This window comes from Aspergillus versicolor (assembly GCF_001890125.1).
Source record: "Aspergillus versicolor CBS 583.65 unplaced genomic scaffold ASPVEscaffold_5, whole genome shotgun sequence".
In the NCBI taxonomy this organism is placed as follows: Eukaryota; Fungi; Ascomycota; class Eurotiomycetes; order Eurotiales; family Aspergillaceae; genus Aspergillus; species Aspergillus versicolor.
The window spans coordinates 2,082,092-2,099,936 of record NW_024467528.1 but is presented as its reverse complement, the minus strand read 5'-3'; the positions used below and the strand labels follow the sequence as shown (position 1 = coordinate 2,099,936).

The 17,845-nt window shown below is 50.3% G+C and overlaps 4 protein-coding genes across 4 annotated transcripts; 3 read left to right on the top strand and 1 right to left on the bottom strand.

Moving 5' to 3' along the window:
- Positions 1-117: 117 nt before the first annotated feature.
- On the top strand, positions 118-1,000 carry ASPVEDRAFT_84309 (uncharacterized protein; the record flags this gene model as incomplete). Its single annotated transcript, XM_040817522.1, has 2 exons — positions 118-430; positions 492-1,000. The coding sequence occupies 2 exons, from the start codon at positions 118-120 to the stop codon at positions 998-1,000; spliced, it is 822 nt and encodes a 273-aa protein (XP_040668596.1).
- A 10,174-nt stretch (positions 1,001-11,174) lies between these two features.
- Positions 11,175-12,265, top strand: ASPVEDRAFT_53435 (C2H2-type zinc finger protein; the record flags this gene model as incomplete). The annotated part of the gene is made up of 4 exons (XM_040814792.1): positions 11,175-11,326; positions 11,384-11,491; positions 11,552-12,101; positions 12,158-12,265. 4 exons carry the CDS (start codon positions 11,175-11,177, stop codon positions 12,263-12,265), a joined length of 918 nt encoding a protein of 305 aa, XP_040668595.1.
- Positions 12,266-13,179: 914 nt separating this feature from the next.
- On the bottom strand, positions 13,180-15,632 carry ASPVEDRAFT_72621 (gamma-glutamyltransferase family protein). Its single transcript, XM_040816162.1, has 4 exons — positions 15,142-15,632; positions 15,077-15,095; positions 14,677-15,026; positions 13,180-14,626 (listed from the first exon to the last, which is right to left on the bottom strand). Exons 1-4 carry the CDS (start codon positions 15,304-15,306, stop codon positions 13,331-13,333), a joined length of 1,830 nt encoding a protein of 609 aa, XP_040668594.1. The 5' UTR covers positions 15,307-15,632; the 3' UTR covers positions 13,180-13,330.
- A 36-nt stretch (positions 15,633-15,668) lies between these two features.
- On the top strand, positions 15,669-17,768 carry ASPVEDRAFT_194026 (uncharacterized protein). Its single transcript, XM_040809150.1, has 3 exons — positions 15,669-16,387; positions 16,455-16,773; positions 16,833-17,768. Exons 1-3 carry the CDS (start codon positions 16,137-16,139, stop codon positions 17,574-17,576), a joined length of 1,314 nt encoding a protein of 437 aa, XP_040668593.1. The 5' UTR covers positions 15,669-16,136; the 3' UTR covers positions 17,577-17,768.
- Positions 17,769-17,845: the final 77 nt, after the last annotated feature.

Genomic DNA, 17,845 nt, shown 5'->3' with positions numbered 1-17,845 from the left:
GATTGAAAGGGTTGCGCCGGCCGTCCCCCATCCTTCGTTGAACAACCTAATTTGAAAGCAACCGCCGCCTCAGTTGTATCTCCAGCAGCCCAATAACTTGTTTTCCCACACTACAAGATGAGGCCCTTCACATTCTCTTCGGTCTTTGCGACCGCCGTCCTTCTTCTCGCCGAAAGCTCATCGGTTGCCGCCGCCGCAGAGCAAACATATATCGGCTGCTTCTCGAGCTCAAAACCCCTTGAGGACAAGGGCAGCTATCAGTACCAAAGTAACGGATACTGCATGAACCTTTGTTACGGCGAGGGCAAGGCTGTCTTTGGCCTGCACAACAAAGACCACTGTCTCTGCGGTGATCTGATTCCCGCGAAATCGAGCAAGGAGTCGGACGATTCATGCGACACGCCGTGTGCCGCCTGGCCCATGGTCAAGTGTAAGACCCTCTTCCATTTGCGGATCACTAGACAACAACTAACTTCTCTCTTCTCTTGTAGGCGGTGGATCGGACGCATATTCAGTCTACCTCACCAATTATAAGGAAAACGTCGCGTACTATTCGGATTCATCATCCACCTCCAACAACACTTCGTCAACAAGCAACGGTTCGTCTGCGACGGATACGGGTGGTTCTAGCCCCACTGCTGGGGATGTCGAGATGGCGACTGCCGAAGGCTCGTCAGACGATGACTCCGATAAGAAGGGAGGACCCAACACCGCTTCCATTGCTGCCGGTGTTGTCATTGGTGTAGTTGGGTTTGCCGCACTTGTCGGTGCCGGTTTCTTCCTCTGGCGTTTCAAGAACCGCCACCCGGGTGACCAAAGAATGCGCGAAATGAGCAACGTCGAGCAATTCGGCAAGCCCGTGTCTCGAGACTCCGCGGCCGATTCTCGTTTCGATGGTGATTTCATGGCTCAGAGGCGCCAGAGCAATGGCAGTATCGACGATGACCGAGACTTCTCTCGTCGGATCTTGCAGGTGACAAACCCCGACCGGAACTACTAGTGTTATACCTAAAGTATACCATCGATTATCCTTGCGAACTCTTGACGATTGACCTTTGCCTCTGGCTTTCTACCTTGACGAACACGACCTGCCTTAACTGGTCAAATATTAATTCGTTCCAAACTTACGTCCATAAGCCACCCATCAGCGAGTTGCGGTCTTTGGTGAAAGGGTCCCCGGTGGGATCCAATCCAGAGCGGCACCTAAGGATCTTGGTCTAGGATAGTGGGTGACGCCGCGGCATCAGGGATCTTTGACTTTTTGAAGGCGTTTGGGCACTGGTTGGGCCATTTTCTGATCCAAAATATCCCATATCTATTTTGTTATCGTGTATGTTTTTGAACTGAGAAGCATCCACTTGTTCTCATGTTGCTTCATATTGTATGATATCACTTCGTTCCTTGGTCTTTGAAGTCCTGTCGTATATACCATGCAGTGCTGTTAAACACACCTCCACCGTCTAGCAGCCGTAATTTGCGAGTGAAGAATGTGGCAATTCAACGAGCTTGGCACCGGGCATTCAGAACAAAAGATAATACTGTCTACTTGCCTCGTTGACTACGTACTATCTTACAGTCACTAAGAGCTATATACAACATATTTACCAGATGAAGGTACGCATATTTGACCAGGCTAAAGGTGAAAATCTAACTCTAGCGACGTAGACAGCAAGTACATTGCCAGAAGCTATTCTATTGTGGACATCATGTGGTTAGTTGTATCCATTTGGCACCTACTCGTCCGTCGATTCATGCCGGGACCATTCGTCGGCCGCTTCGTGTACATGTATAGGAAGAGCACAAATACCAAGTGCACAGAATGGAGTTTCTTCATCTCGGTATATTATGCAATATAGAAAGACGGCTAATAGCACCAATGGGTTTTTTAGTCGAAGGGTAGGATCTACCATTTCGATACTTCAATGTGCATTATATATATATATATATGCTGAGCACACTAGTCTGTATAGAACTCTGGGTAAGAGGAATTGTGAATTACATCGCGTTCGTAGTGTTCTCTCTTATATCTACATATAAATATATATATTCCAGCACGAAGCATATTTCAGGCCCAGCGGCGTTACCAACAAATTAATTCCGTCTACCAACAAACGTAACAGCGCTTGCAACTATCTTACCATACGTATTCCTTGCATAGCCAATACGCAGCAGGAATGTATATTTATAAATTCAAAGATCGCTGGCTTTAGCATAGTGCGGGAATCAGACAACGTCTGACACAGGGAGGATATTGCAATTATGCATTGATGTATATCGGAACCTAAGGCCACCCTATGGGGCGCTCTAGTAAGGTACGCATTGACGGCATCTGCATGTGTTTGCATTTGCATATGCGAGTATGTTTCCTCCAGGCCCGAGCTTGACGTATGGTCGGCATCCCGCGCCAACAGCGGCGCGGCGACGCTGCGATTCTCCAAGGTTCCTCAAGCAATCTACGGAGAACTGATTGATATAATCGGAAATGTTTTCTGTCCAGTTCAGGGCGGCCTGTGCCTACTTGCTGGCCACTGGGAGGGGAAATCACGACTTGATCTAAGTAAGAACAGGAAGGAGTTCGACGACACCCTTTGCTGTGGACATCTTGCCACGAATATCGAGGGTATATATATCATAATATACTGCCAGGCGCCGGCAAGTGGATGGTATACTTGGTGCCTGGAAAGCGGAACATATCACGTTTCTCACAGAACTAGGGCAAGTCTACTGCGTGGCTGTAGATGCTTCGAGTACTAGGTAGTCCGGGTTTCGAAGGCTCTGGGATCCTACGTTGGGTTAGTCAGTGCATGGCTGTACAGTGACAGCGTCAACACCAAATTGTAGTGAATACCAAGAAGGTCTCGATAACTTCAGGTTGAGCAGTTTCATCAGAGAAGCCTGTATACCAGCCTCTTGTATCCTCAACCGCTGACGCCCAGTGTAGACGTGGTGTAGTAGGGCTCGGGCCTATGTAAAGACCTGGAAAAGGCGAGACGGGCATTTGAAAACCCCGACACGTTTCTCCTCGATGCGCCGCTCGTGATGGCGCTTCGTCTCGTGTAGCCATTGGCGCGTAGAGCGGTCCATCGCGGTGCTGGGCATCACGCTTGCAAAGTTCAGGTTGCAGCGAAGCTAGTTCTCGATCCGTGGTCATCCGCTGTTGGAAACGTCTTGCGTATGCTCATATGGTGCCATTTCTAGAGCAAGTTAGACCGCTAGAGGGGGGGTTGATGGGAAATAAGAGTAAACCGTCATACCTGACTGGGATAAACAGATGTTTGACATCCGTGTTGTTGCCGTTGTTAGTATATGCATTATAAGAGTACTAGATCGGGCTTCATTCTACGGTGATAATTATTGTGAACGGGTTTAACGGGGGTGAGAGCAAGCCAGATTGACTATTGAGTTGGGGTGGGGGATCATCAGGACTTCGGGAGGCAGGGGGGTTCAGAGTGCGAAGGATGCAGCCATGCAGACAATAATGGAAATATCCTCGACAGAGCCGATGGTGTGTGAGATGGAGCGCGAGCCAACATGCCAAGTGAGCCCTGCAATGTGCAGCAGCAACGTGCGTTTCTCTCTGATCTGAAACCCAGTCGAAGATGACCTGATTGCTCCTGCAGTGAAGACTGAAACGCACTGCAATAGTTGCTGATCTTCAGCCCGCCGCTGACTTCATATCGATGGCGTTTGGAGGGGTTAATTTGCCTTGGATTATTATGGCTGGAGTTTAGACTAAACTCCGCATTCGTTTCCCATAGTCCGGCCATGCGCTCCTGCCAACACCAACGGAGCATGGTCTATCGACGATTGATCCCTTGTGCAGGGCGTGACGTTTTCATAAGACGAAGGACTGGGCGTTTGCCAACGGTGGGGGGCATAATTTGGTTCATTATAGATGATGGGCCATCACCACGCTGCAGAAATCCAACAATTATACGTCATGGCAAATGGGAAATGTTGGTTATGTTGGTAAGTGTTGGCGAACCTCATAAGCTTATTGGACATGATCCAGGACATTCAGGCCAGGCTTTCTGCAACATAACCTGAGATTGAGCCACGACTCTCATACCAGACTGTGAAGGATGGAGCGGATGTCACCATGGAGTAAACTGGTTGACTGGGTGCCACTTTGAACGACAACGTAACTGTCTAGACTCTCGGCAGCAAAAATTGCCACCGTCTCCAACCGGCTTTTTTCATGAATGGCTCGCAAGTAGGAACGGGGAAAGATAGTCAAGCGCCATCATTTCGTGGGGGATGGATTGAAGACGCCGGTTCAAAGACACCGAAAGGTTATCTGTAGCCCGGTGCATTTGACAACTGACATCCGTCGGGGCGCCGAATTAATGAGTACTGTCCATTCACAGGCGAGCTGATGTGTTATTATTATTACCGGAACAATATAGTTGAACAAAGTACTAACAAGCGTGTCTGGAGATGGTGTAGAACGATTGGCGAAAAAACACGTGCGGGATTAATATGCTTGCCACTAACTCATGCATCCTCAGATTGGTGATGAGCGGGATTCGCAGAACTACGGATTTCCTGAGCAGGTACCATGCATTGATGGGCGTTCCATCATTTGACTAGGATTGGAATCCTTCGATAAATCCGTCGGCAAATGCTACCGTGGGTTGGCCAAGTTCCAGGAGCGTGGTAAGCTGATGAAATATTTGTCATTGATCATAGAGCAACGACAGAGTCCATGCGACATGCATGCACTGCGTTCCATATCTTTGGATATGCTTGGTCCGACATTCAAGACAAGCTCGGACCCGAGGCTGATAGAATACCGCGGCATACCAATCTGTGAAGATAGTACGGTCGGCTGTTGACCCAAGTGCAGGGCGCCAGGAATACGCAGATCGTCAACTAGCGGGAGGGCCCTGCTCAAAGCATGACTATTCAATATTGGGATAGCTTGAGTGCTCGACACAGGGGTCGCTACAATTCAAGAACTTCAGGGGTAACTTCTTCTGAGAAGTATGTGTTGCAAGGGAAGCCAGTGCCACAGAAAATTTCCGAAGTTTATGCATTCAGTTGAAGAACACGACATGAACACGCAACGGCGAAGACGCTGATTTGTCGGTTTGAATTAGAGGGCCGCAAATCCACGATGTCTTTCCGTTGGTGACGAGAGCTCTAGAGTATGATCTCCGCAATGATCTGGAGCTCAAAAAGACTCACGAAGGAAAGGGAACTGTCAACCGAAGTGAACACCATACCAAATCAGAAGTATGTTTTCGTTGCCTTGCCGCATTGAGGACTGAGGTGGATTCTCATCTGCGGGTTGGAATTTGGATCCAACAACGGGTTGACCCAACATGGCTGGAATAAGAGTTGGATCAGCAAATCCCGGAGAGATGATCCCGCTCTCAAACGAGTCAAGAGTTAAGGAGGCGGAAATGCCGCCTAGCTTATTTGGTCCCGAACAGTAACCGTTAAACGAGAAGGACGAAGCGAGAAGCAATGCTAGCAGCTGGGACCGCGCTCATCTTCGGCTGAAAGGTTACTTCATTTGTCGGGCGCTGTCAAGAGCGAAGGAGCAAGAGCCTGCGAACTTGTTGAATCCCAGAGTCCAGAACAGACAAGCGAAGCATGGTTCAAGCGAACCTTCTTGACGGCGTATACGGGTCCCACTTGACTCGATAGAAGGAGTTCTCAAGACGAAGATCTATGACCTTCAACGGAGCTCCGGGCTTTTTGTTGCTTGATGTCGTCCTCCCTGCTCCGGGCTCCGTGAGACACGGACAAGGACACGAAGTCCGGAGTCCGGATCAGTAGCTCACTGGCCCGAGCTTAAGAGGGGCTTTGGATGATCGAAACTCAGAAATTCAATTCGTTTTTTGTCAGGTGCTCCCGGTGGGTAATTGTGGATATGGCTTATTTAGCATTTGGTTAGCGCAGTCCAGCAAAAGCCCGAGTGGTTCTGCGGGACAAGTCAAGCCAATCTGAGGCCTGCTTGTTCGTCCGACTCGAGGTTCCCAACTTCCCATCTCTTGCTGAGTCGTTGACATCCCATCGGTGGGGTTTGGGAAGTCGTTAGAGGGGCGAGGAACTCCAAGATTTCCTGAGGCTGATGGGGAGCTGTGCCAAGCAAGCAGTAAGTAGTAAGTCTGCCAGACGATCAGGCACCAACAAGATAGACAATTCAAAGACGCTTCCATTATACTCCGTATGTGATAATGCCTGAAGGAAGTGATGACTGAAGATAATATGATTGAACAGATTGTTTTCCATGCCCACCAATTAGGGGGTGAAATTGCCGATGAAGCGTGAACGTCCTGCAGCTGAAGGATTGGCATAATCAAAACGATCCGTCGACTCGTCGAGTGAGCGAGTCAAGCACGCGATGATTGGCGTTACATAAGCACACAGCCCTGAAGCTTGGGGGAGCCTAAGGCAAGGCAGATTCGAGTTTTGTTGGAGAAGTTTGACTGACTGCAGGGCGCAGCAAGACTAGTACTCGGGAACACAGGGGTGTTTCAGGTTTTGCGACCCTTGCATGCTGCGAGCCTGCGACCCGGCCATGAGAACGCGGACTCATCTATTATTATCACAACGTGGCCGTGAGAGCTCCTGCTAGTTAGTGGGAAAAAGAATTGTAAAAACTGTTCACCAACAGTGTTGGGTTGATGTTGTTCCCGAAATGCTTCTTACTGGTTGCTGTCAGCAAGAATTTCGAGCGTGGATCATACTAATCCTCCTCCCACTGATCGACCAACGTAATATGGCACCCATCAAATCGGATTGTTCGCGTTAGCGTTAAGAAGTGCTTCATGCTCCATCGCATTGTTCTGGATCTACCCAGGACGTATCGGACTACGATCCAATCCATAATGAGTATTTTTATGCCTGAGGAAGGAGAATTATTATTCTGATATTGCCGTTCGTTTGTCCAAGAGACTAGTATCCAGCCGTCAGTAGTGTTTGAAACCCGGAGAGCTCCTCCGGAATTTCCAGAGTTCTGTTAAATCGTGGATCCTCAGCCAGAGGTTTGGTACGCCAAAAGGTAAGACCAGGCTGCTTCACAAGATCGAGGGTGATCAATCAGGAACGCCAGAAGACAGTGACAACCTGGGTTTCAATGTGTTTAGTGCAGTACGCCCGAGTGAGAGGATAAGAATAGCTCTGCAGTCTGTAGTCATGTTGTCTGCAGCTTGAGTTTTAGACTGCAGAACGAACAATGTCAGCCAAACCCCAATTTCCGGCAAAGCACCGCGCTCGTCGAGGAAAGGATGATCTCTGGTTTGTTGATGAATGGACCAATTGTAATTGAATCCAATTGTTGGATATGCATTAGGCTAGGAACAGCTAGTGCGTGCATGGTGAGGTCCTTGAGGTTGGGTTCCATGTGCGGTGAAAAGATTACTTCTGACAACCAGTGAAAGGCTGACAGGCGATTCCCCATTGTTCATTTCTCATGCAGACGGGAGAGTAAGGAGAGATTTGAAGTGTCACAAGGCCACGTTGTGAAGGGGTGATCATAAGAAAGGTTCTTATTATTACTCCGCACGATACGCTCCCTCACGTCTGCCGTGTTGATGAAGGATGATGATGACGACTCGGTCACTCGGCACGAAACGAAACAAGGTAATTCTCAGCTCATCCATGGCAGGAACGGCTTCCATTATTGCAGAAGGGAATTTTTGTGGCATGACATGACTGAATTATTATTGTTGGAGTACGGCTGATTTTGACATTATCGATACCATTTGTACGGAATATTCATGGGAGGAACATTCAGGGGAATGCCTTTCTGCTCCTGCCTCTGTAGTCCCCACCGGCGCGACCGTCGACTTTTTGTTGTCACGTTAGAGCAGTTCCACAGAGGCAGCAGGTGTATACTGTGGTCTTATCGGCTACTCTCCTGCGAGTATTCATTCCACGTGATGGTTACGAAGCTAATGTCTCGTGGATGTCTGCAGGCTGCCAACTCGCCATCGCAGGTGCCTTGACATATGGCCTTAAGAAAAAGAAAAAGAACAATGTCTGACTGAGTTGGAATTGATCGGCGTGTGAAAACTGGAAAGTGAAAAGTGAGACTGTGAGAACTTGACTCCCCAGTACTGGGAACTTCGAAGGACCAGGGTCGAAGACCAAGCGATTTGCAAACCAACGTTTAATGACGCATTGAGCTACACCCGTTTTGTAATAGGCCTGTAACGTTAGCTCATGGTCGTGGAAGAGGGGAGGAGAACTGAGTAACTGGATACCGGTGACTGTAGTGGCGGCGCATGAAACAGGAATGATCTGCAGATGGAAGATTAAGTTCTCAATATCAGTTGAGGTCGAAGAGGGGATGGTCCTGATGGGAGGTTCGGGATCCGCCGGGCATCCTGGTCAAGTCTCGATTTCTCAAGTCTGGACAGACTACAGAGGACGCCGGCGGGACGGACGGGGCACAGGGCACTTGGACGTTGGAGACGTGGTTAGCGGAGGAGCCGGCATGGTATGGATCGGCCTTAACGGTGGGTATCGACTAGCTTCCGGAAAAGTTTCCCCAGAAAGGGGTCGAGCAGTGGAAGGGAGGATCCTTAGTCCAACCAGCTAGGGCAAGTTTGGTGCTATGTTCGCTAAGGCCCAGAGGTTAGAACGCAGTGAGTTAGTTTCTTCTTCCTCGCTTCGCGAGAGACCAATGACCACTGACAGCTTGATGCAAGCGAGGGGAAGAGGAAAGGAGATCAGGCTTGGAACGCAAATGGAAGCACGATGGAATGATGGACATGCAGGGGGAAGGAAGAGAGTGAGGGAGATGAAACACTGATGAGATCAGGACAGGGTCGTTGTTCCTTCGTTGAGGATGAGTGAGTTGAGATTGGCGAGTTGGCGAGTGAGCCTTGCGGTTGCAGCCTGAGGCGCCAATCGACCCACAGGGCTGTCACCACCACCGTGGAACTCGATCACGCCTCGAAGCCGAAGCCCTGAGGGAGAACGCCGGAGCGACCAACCGAGAATTTAGCAATTTAACAGAGGGTAGAGAGTTTGGCTCATTTAAACAAGGTTTTGGCATCAATAGGGTACGAGCAGTTTCAAGATTTGTGTTGATGCTTCAACTCAAAAGTTACGACTGCAGGAACGGGGGGAAGGATGTAGAGTGCTTATCGCGCGTTGGACACCGGTGCTCGTGTTCCTTCATCGGAGCTTGGAGCGGACTTGGAGTTGGAAGAGTGAGACTTGGGATGTCACGGTCAAGTCTGGGTCAGAGTGTTGGATGATCGGAACAGTGGCCGATCTCGAGTCTGCCTGCCAAGACGAGGCTGACCCGCCCGCGAGTCTCCAGAGCCCAGTTCCAGAGTCCAGCGTCAACCTGCAACCACCACCATCCGGGCATCGGATTCGGACTTCGGACGATCAACAATGACATGTTAGTTTAGTTCTGGTTCAGATGTCGGGAAAAGTCGCCTCGATCTGATATCGATAAAAATAACACCCACGGGCTCTTCATGCAGCAACGATCTGATTGTAAGTGTTATTCTTAGGCCTCATCGCCCACTGCTGATGGCAGTGTCTGTCTGGCATGCGGGCAGGCTCATCATGCGGGCAGGACGTAGTGGGCAAGCCTCACGTCGTCCTGGCCTTTCTCCCCGGCGTGACGGCTTCACCAAGTCAGGCGTCAATTTCTCGAGTCCTGTGCCCACTCTCCACAGTCCCAATTGGACCCACCGGACTAATCGTGGCTAGCAGGTTAGGCTAAAAATTTACGACTCAGTGCTCCAGCGCCGGGACAAGCCAATCAGCAGGGCTAGGAAACCAACAGTTTGTCAGTCCCAGCTCGTGGGCAACCAGGGTTCGCGAGTAATTGGAATTGTCGCTCCCCCAGGCCAGCCCGCACGCTGCTCCCCCCTTGCATCTGGGTCCGGGTTCCGGTTGGCGGCGAGTTTGATTTGGAATTTGCGGCCTCAATTCAGCATGCAAAAGGACCTCGTGGTTGTGCAACCCATGGTTTCGCCATGAGGCAGGCGGGGGAGCCAACCCAGCGCATGGGAATAGCCTCAGACGGCCAGCAGCGCCGGCCGAAAACGGCTAGTTCTTACGCGCAGGACCCAACACTGGGACCAACAGCCAGCCCTCCTGCACGTCTGCTCGCCGGCCTAGTGACAAATTAGCACGGCGGAAAAGCCAACAGACAGCCGTTGAAGTCAGACCCCTGTCAAGAACGCCAGTAGCGTGGAAAGTAATTAAAAATAATTCTCCATACAGCGCCTGCGCTTTTTTACTTTCCCCGTCTTTGATTGCGCCTCAGCCGCACCGGCCGAGACGGCGGATTGGCTGGTTCATGCTCTGACTCTTGAAGCTTCCTTAATCTCTGGGAACTGGAAGTGGGAAAGTCATTTTCGTTTTTGATTTTCTCCATTTTATTTTTGTAAATTTACCTTGATTTTCCCGACGCCGTCCCGTAGTGCTTGGTGGCTGTAGCGGCGAAGCCCAGGCTCCCTCTGACGATCACTCTGCAGACTGATAGACCACCAACTCCTTGGTGCTCCTAAACGCTTTCTTCATGACAATCTTATTTTATTATTATATCCCAGAGCGAACTGGACTGCTAGCCTCCCATCCTCCATCTTCCTTTCGCATGTTTGCCTGTGCCTGCCTGCTCTGACTCTGTTTCCCTGCTGTGTACTACTGCTAGTCTGTCTGTGCTGTGTACACAACAACAACTCGACTCTTCAGAAAGACAGTACTCCGTGCAGTACCGCCACCATTCCGCCGTTTCAGGATTTCTCGTTTCTTTTTTCGACCCATTCTTATCCAGGCCCAGCAGTGTCTGACCTCACCTTTGCCAAAGCTGTATCTGATCTTCGCTAGTCGTGCTTCACACAGCCCACCTGGGTGACCCTGGCTCGCCCTCCCTCATCTCATCCCGTCTCCACATATTAGACCAGCTGCTGCAGCTTGCTATAATTTCCTTACCTTTCTGTACCTGGCAAGCATCCAGTTGTCATTCCATGCGATCATCTTCGAAGGAGTCCTAAAACTATATCTTGGACCCAATCGCCAATCCTTTGATCCTTCCCGATCACTCCACCTCCATCCAACGCTCAGCACTCACTGCACTCTTCTCTCTTCCTTTTATTCCCTTTGCCATACCAACCTTCTCCCAACAAACAAACCAACCTTTCCAAGCTTCCTTCCGTCTCACTCTGTTGGTCCTCAGACCTCTTCTCGACGCCATGCCTCGAACCACTGCCCCCTCGGAGATTCCTCTCCCAATCACCTACACTCCCACCACCCATCGCATCAGCAAAGCAAAGAAAGGGAAGCGCGTCCACGCCTGTGAATATCCAGGATGCCAGAAAGTTTTCACGCGCGCCGAACACAAGAGGTAAGTGATCCTATCTTACTCTATCCATTGCTCTTATAACTGACCTTGCCATTGTAGGCGCCATGAGCTCAACCACAACCCCGAGGCCCTCTACCGGTGCACTCAAACTGGCTGCAAGAAATCATTCCACCGTCCCGATTTACTTGCACGACACATGGAACGACAGTATGTCTCCTGCAGCTCTTTGGTGGAGGTCGTGCCAACAATACTAACGAATGACTGCAGTGAACTTGAAGCTCAGATGGATTCTTCAGCGCAATGGGAACGTCACCCACCTGCTAGATCCTCTGTCGAGCAATACGTCCCCAGATACACCATGGTTTCCCCAGACCAAGCGCCATATATGGCTATGCCACAACCTCAGAACCCAATTCCCAAGGCAACAGCAATCCACCCCGAACTCGCGATTGACGGGATACTATGGAACTCAATGGAGATGCCTTCAGAACACCAGACACATATTATGTCTGCTCCTCGTATTCAAGAGCCCACGGAAGAAACCCGATTTTACTCAACACCCGAAGCCTGCTCGTCTCCATCTTCGGACGGCACAACGTACTCTGTTCCCTCATACTCCGGTTCCTCCGTTTCATCTACCCCGCCTGGCGTTGTCGACTCATATCCAGACCCGGTCATCGACTCTGAATTGACATCATCTCCGGTCTCTATGCACGCAACACTCGATGGCTGGGATCGTCATGACAACAACAGCAACAACAACGTGGCCCCGGCTAACATGGTTCCCATGTCGATTCCCGACAGCCTGATCCATCCAGTAAGACATTCCCAGGCCTTGGTTCTCCATTTTGCAAAACTAACTCGCTCAACCAGGCTCTACACTACCAGTCACAATCATGGCCCATGCCACAACAAATGAACTATGCACCAGTGCATTACGAAGCGGCGGGCGAGAATAAGAACTCCAGCTGGTCCCTGTGATTTCCACACTTATCCCCCAACCTCGCAATTAATAATTCAATCGCATGCACGTCAATCACACTTCGCGGTGACCTGTTCGATTTCAGCCTGTGTCTCCGAGTCGACCTGCGCAAACGTGCATCGAAACCAAGCCGACCAATAATGAAACTCTCTATAAAAAGAACTCCGATGCCAACTTCCACCAATCTCGACTCGCGAATCTTGGAGTCACAAAAGAGCACCTGTTACGCAAAGTGCAGCCTTGTCTTACCCCACAGACCAGCTGAAATCGAAACAGCAATCATTCAAGGAACACTCGATCGAACCTTCATCAACACTATCATCGCACGGCTTCCAAAGAAAAAGAAAACATATGCGAGCGAGTGCCCGGCACGGACACCTCAGCGATCAGCATCCCTTATCCTCGAAACGATTTGTAATTATGAATACTTCCTTGCTGTTTTTTCTTATCTTTTTTTTCTTTTGTTTGATTTCCCCTATTATTAATTCCTTTGTCTTGTTTACCCGGATCATAGAGCGTTGGTTCGGTTCGGAAACGAAATCATGGATGGGTTCTGGCGTTCAGTTTCTCTGTTTTTGTCATTGATATGCATGGATACAAATTTCTCATAGTTTATCTCGAGTCCTGTGCTACTTGCCTTTACTGTGTGCTACTTGTTTGCTACGCGCCCGGCTTTACTTACGAATTTATACCCCACCTTTTTTTCTCATCTCATCTCATCTCATCTCATACCATCTCATACCGTCTCTTCTCAGCTTCGCCCCGATATTGTGATTTACTGGCTTACGCTGCATGTGCAATGCATCAAGATTTCTTTGGCTTATTTGGTTCTTGCCTCGTTCCATGCTATTGAGTGATACGTCTTAGATACCTTTGGTTAGTTTGTTTTGCTTAGATGAGAACTAGATAAACAAGGCTTGAGTTTGAGACCTCCATTCTATACAGAAGATTTTGAAAAGGATAGATGAATTGTTGCAATTGCTTATTACAGTGTTGTCTACTTGCCTTTGTATTCACCATACTCCATCACACATTCTAGACATATCTTGTTCGTAGCAGTAGACTCAAACAACCGGAATCGCCATTCCATCGCCCCTCATATCACTGCCAGCACTATATACCAACCGCCCATCATCATGATGGCACCGAATAATCTGTCCGCGGCCAAACATCCCCCTCTCCCATCCCTTCAACACCTTAACCTTATGCCCTAGCTTCTTCAGCCCCTCAACCGCCTCGTCACTAATCCCCTCCTCAATATAAACCGTACGATCCAGCGCCTTCCCCAGCTCCGGGTTGCCCGCCGCAATGCACACCCGCGGTGAGTCCAGCGCCGCCTGCGGATGGTATTTAAACGCAAGCATATTCAACAGAACCTGCACATGGCCCTGCGGCTGCATGAAGCCACCCATAACCCCGTAAACCGAGTGCAAGCTTCCGTCCGAGGCATTTGTGATCATAGCCGGGATAATGGTATGGTAGGGTCTCTTCCCCGGCGCAAGGACGTTGGGGTGGCCCGTGGAAAGCGAGAAATTGGCGCCGCGGTTCTGGAGCGTGAACCCACACCCTTTGGGGATAATGGCGGATCCGAACCCGGCGTAGTTGGAGTTGATGAACGAGATGCCGTTGCCGGCTTTGTCGGTTACGGCGAAGTACACGGTGTCGCAGTGGTTGTGGGCGGGGCTGCCGTGGTCGAGGATGTCGGTTGCTTTGGTTGGGCTGAAGAGTTTGGCGCGTTCGGCCAGGTATGAAGGGTCGAGGAGGTCCTTTGTGGGCACGGTTTCGACGTCTGGGTCTGTAACCCACCATGAGGCGTCTGCGAAGGCGATGCGGAGGGACTCGATCACGGCGTGCAGGTATTCGGCGCTGTTGTGCTGGGATTCAGTGAAGGCCGGGATTTTGCCTGTCTTCTCAAGTTCCTGGAGAATGCCTAGGGCCATGAGGGCGACGATGCCCTGCCCGTTAGGAGGATGTTCCCAGATCTCGACGCCCTGGTTGGGCTTGCCGTCTGGGTCGTCCGTGCCCGCTGTTTGCTTGTTTGTGATGTCTTGGCCGCTGAACTTGAGTGAAATGGCCTCTGTTTCTTGGGTGCCGGTGGTAGAGTGTGATTTGAGATCGTCGAGGGTCAGGTAACCACCAAGGTCTTGGACGACTTTGACGATTTCCTGAGCGACGCGGCCTTCGTAGAAGCCCTTTTTACCTTCTGCGGCGAGGGCGCGGAAGGTTTTTGCCATTGTTGGGTTCTTGAATATTTCGCCGGGGAGAGGGCTTCTAAAGCCATCTTTGGCCTTGGGATCGGCTCTGAGCATCTCGTGCGCATTTGGAGATGCTTTCCAGAGGAGATGCTCGCTTTCTTGCCACTGAGAGCTGTCAGTTTACGGGCAATTGGCTTGCGGTGTTTAGTACTCACGAAAGATGACGCTAATTCGGATACAGGGAACCCCTCTTCTGCAAGGTCAATGGCTGGTTGGAGCACCTGCTGTAAAGAAACATTCCCACTGCCGAACTTCTCGACGGTGTCAACCCACCCGGCAGCTGCTCCAGGCGTTGTGACCGCGAGAACACTGTTCATGGGAATTCCTCCGACGTCATTGGGACCAGCCTTTAGATCTGCTCTGATCTTGTCCAGAGTCACATTGGAAGGATACCGGCCAGAGCCATTGAGCGAACTGATCTTCTTTGTCTTCGCATCATAGTAGAGGCAGAACATGTCTCCTCCGATCCCGGTAGAAGATGGCTCTGTGACATTCAGAGCGGCAGCTAATTTATTGTTAGATAGGGCATATTTATTACACCAGGGGTTTCCATACCAACTGCCACTGCTGCATCCTGTGAACATTAGCTTTGAATTGCGTATAGAAGTTTGGAGACATACTGCAGCATTTCCACCTTGACTCAAGATCTTTTGTCCCGCTGCGGCCGCAAGAGGCTGCGTGCATGTGACAATGCCATTTGTACCATGCACGGTGCTTCTCCGACTCGAGAATGGAGCAAAGTCGGCGTTCTGTCGGGAATAGACGGCTCTCGAATTTAACGGCATCCTGGCGGGGGTTGGACGAATATCTCAGATGCTAAGACGCGCCTTCAGCAGTATAAGGAATAACAGCAGGGAGAGAAAGCTGTCGGATACGAGAACAGGCAGCCTTTTATCTGTGACTCAATTCCCGGTTATTACCCCAACTTCTCGGGTCTTTCTTCACCTTGTGGGGGGAGTTATGGGTCACAGTTCGACGGGGAAACGGAGCTCTCCGTCTAGGATATATAGGCGAACCGACAACACTTACATTGTAGGTATTTTCTATACTTTCTGACACAGCGTACTTGTATATCTAAACATCGTAGACCGCCCACCTTTCAAGCCAGCTGTTGTCATACAAATTGCCCCTCCATTCACCCCGCGGTGGATATCATGTGACCCTGGCCCTATGGCGATAGGTGTCACGTGGATGAGGGGTTTCGAAGGACCTTCCTGATAAGGTAAGTGTCAAAAGGCCCGTGTTGCAGATTCACGTGCCTTGAGAGTGACCTCAACTCCCTTCCATTTCCTCTTGATTTTCAGGACTAGATCTTATCTGATTGTGCACGATCAATTGTGGCTCTCTGAATCGGCGGTATCGGGGCAGGAAGCACGTCAAGACCAGAAGGAAGGGATCCTCATCGGTTTCACGATCGCCGAGACGAACCAGAAGCTCCACCACACGCCGAAGACGGAGCTGGAGGTCTGGAAGCTTCACAACCGCATCATCCCACGGAGGATTGTCGATCTATACACTTCTCATATTTGCATAAAGCTATGGAAGAGCCTGGGTCCTGATCGGAGCTATACGCTTGTTTGTATTTTCTTTTTTCTCTTTTGTACCTCCCGGCAAGATGGTGGTATTTGTTGACTACGACAATGACACCGTGGGTAAACAGACGGTGCTTAAAAGCCCGGATGCCTTCCAACAACCCTACGTCGACTCTGGGAAGCTTGGTATCTCGAGGTTGAGCGTCGGCTTTGAACTGCCGTCCAGCGAGAACCCGTCTGCTGAAGCTCCCCGAGGGGCCCTAAGCTCCTCTGAGAATGAGCTGCAAAACTCCACTATTCGGAATGCGTTCTCAGTAGCTCTGGGCTGCTATCCGTATGAATTGCTTCTGAACCAAGCGACTGGCGTGCCTGGTTCATAGTGAGCTAACACAAAGACCCAGGATTGCCAAGGAGATCGCTCGGTCGGTCGACCTCAGCACGTTGTATGCCCTATCGGGGACATGTCGCCAGTTTTATGCGAACCTGAGCCCTTACCGGCACCAGCTCGCCAAGCAGACCTTACGTTGTGAGAATGAGTATATTGAGACTCTCTCAGACATGCTGCAAAGCGGCGCCGCCATTCCGGACAGCGTCAAATCCGTAATCCGGCTGCTGAGCAGGGGTGCGGTCGGTTCCGGACAACTGACGAGCGGCAAAATCGCGAAATGTGCTCGAGACATGGTTGCCGAATGCCGTGGTTGTTCGAAAGTTGTCTGTCGGGTAAGACCCCTGTTCTAGGTAAACTTTGGATCGCTTGAAAGATACTAATTTGTTTTTAGAACTGCACGGCCAAACCCCCGAATAGTGCGACTTTGAAGAACCGAATTCGCCGACTATGCACGACTTGTCGTAAAGCATCGCTGAATAAGCTCGTTACCTCGTCCCTTCATGCCCCTCTACCTTCGACGACGGCGGATACCACGGACAAGACATCTACTGTGCTATTGCGGGATACTTGTACTTGCCAAGATGTATTATGGCTCTGCAACCAGTGTGGTCAAAAGCTGCGCAGGAATGATACTACGTACCGTCGGGTTTGGACATGGCGCTCACGATACAGCACATACCTGGATGGACTGGGAACAGGAATTGGCGAAGGCTGCCAGGGCGTCAAATGCGGGCGTGGGGACAGCTGCCTTGCCGGCCAGGAAATCGAGCTGGAAGTAGAGTGCGAGGCGGATGAGTCAATGTCGCACAGCCCGCCTGAATATGGTTATCATTTCGGACATCGATTTGAACAGGCGCACCATGGCCCTCATGATCATCCGCACGAGAGGTGGGAAGACCCCGAGGAAAGAGAACCTGGATATCTAAGACAGGAGATCATCGGAATAGGGGGAAGAGTGAAGCAGAGGGCAAAGAAGAGAGTCATGGTAGGTGCTTGTGTTGTCGAGCACGAGGACGAGCGGGAAACTGGTGACTACCTTACCCGCGAGGAGGAGGGAACGCATCGAAGTTGGTGTGGTTGGTGTTGGAGAGTTATTCCCGCGAAACATGAGGCTTCTGCAGTTCAGAACATGTAGTCGCGACTGACCATAGTTAGCTTCGCATAATTAGAATGGAAAGTTCATTACTGCCATAACATGGATATTTGAAGCATCCGTTGGTTGGTAATGTATTGCATTCAGTAACTATAAGTGCGTTTTGTGACTGGATAGCAAAACTCCCTGTCAAACATCCTTCATATACGGATATCAAAAAAGAAACACGCTCGCATTTGGGTATCTATTTTCAACCTATATATAGCCCATCCTAAAACAGAACCATCAAAATCCATATTAGCGTTTAGAGT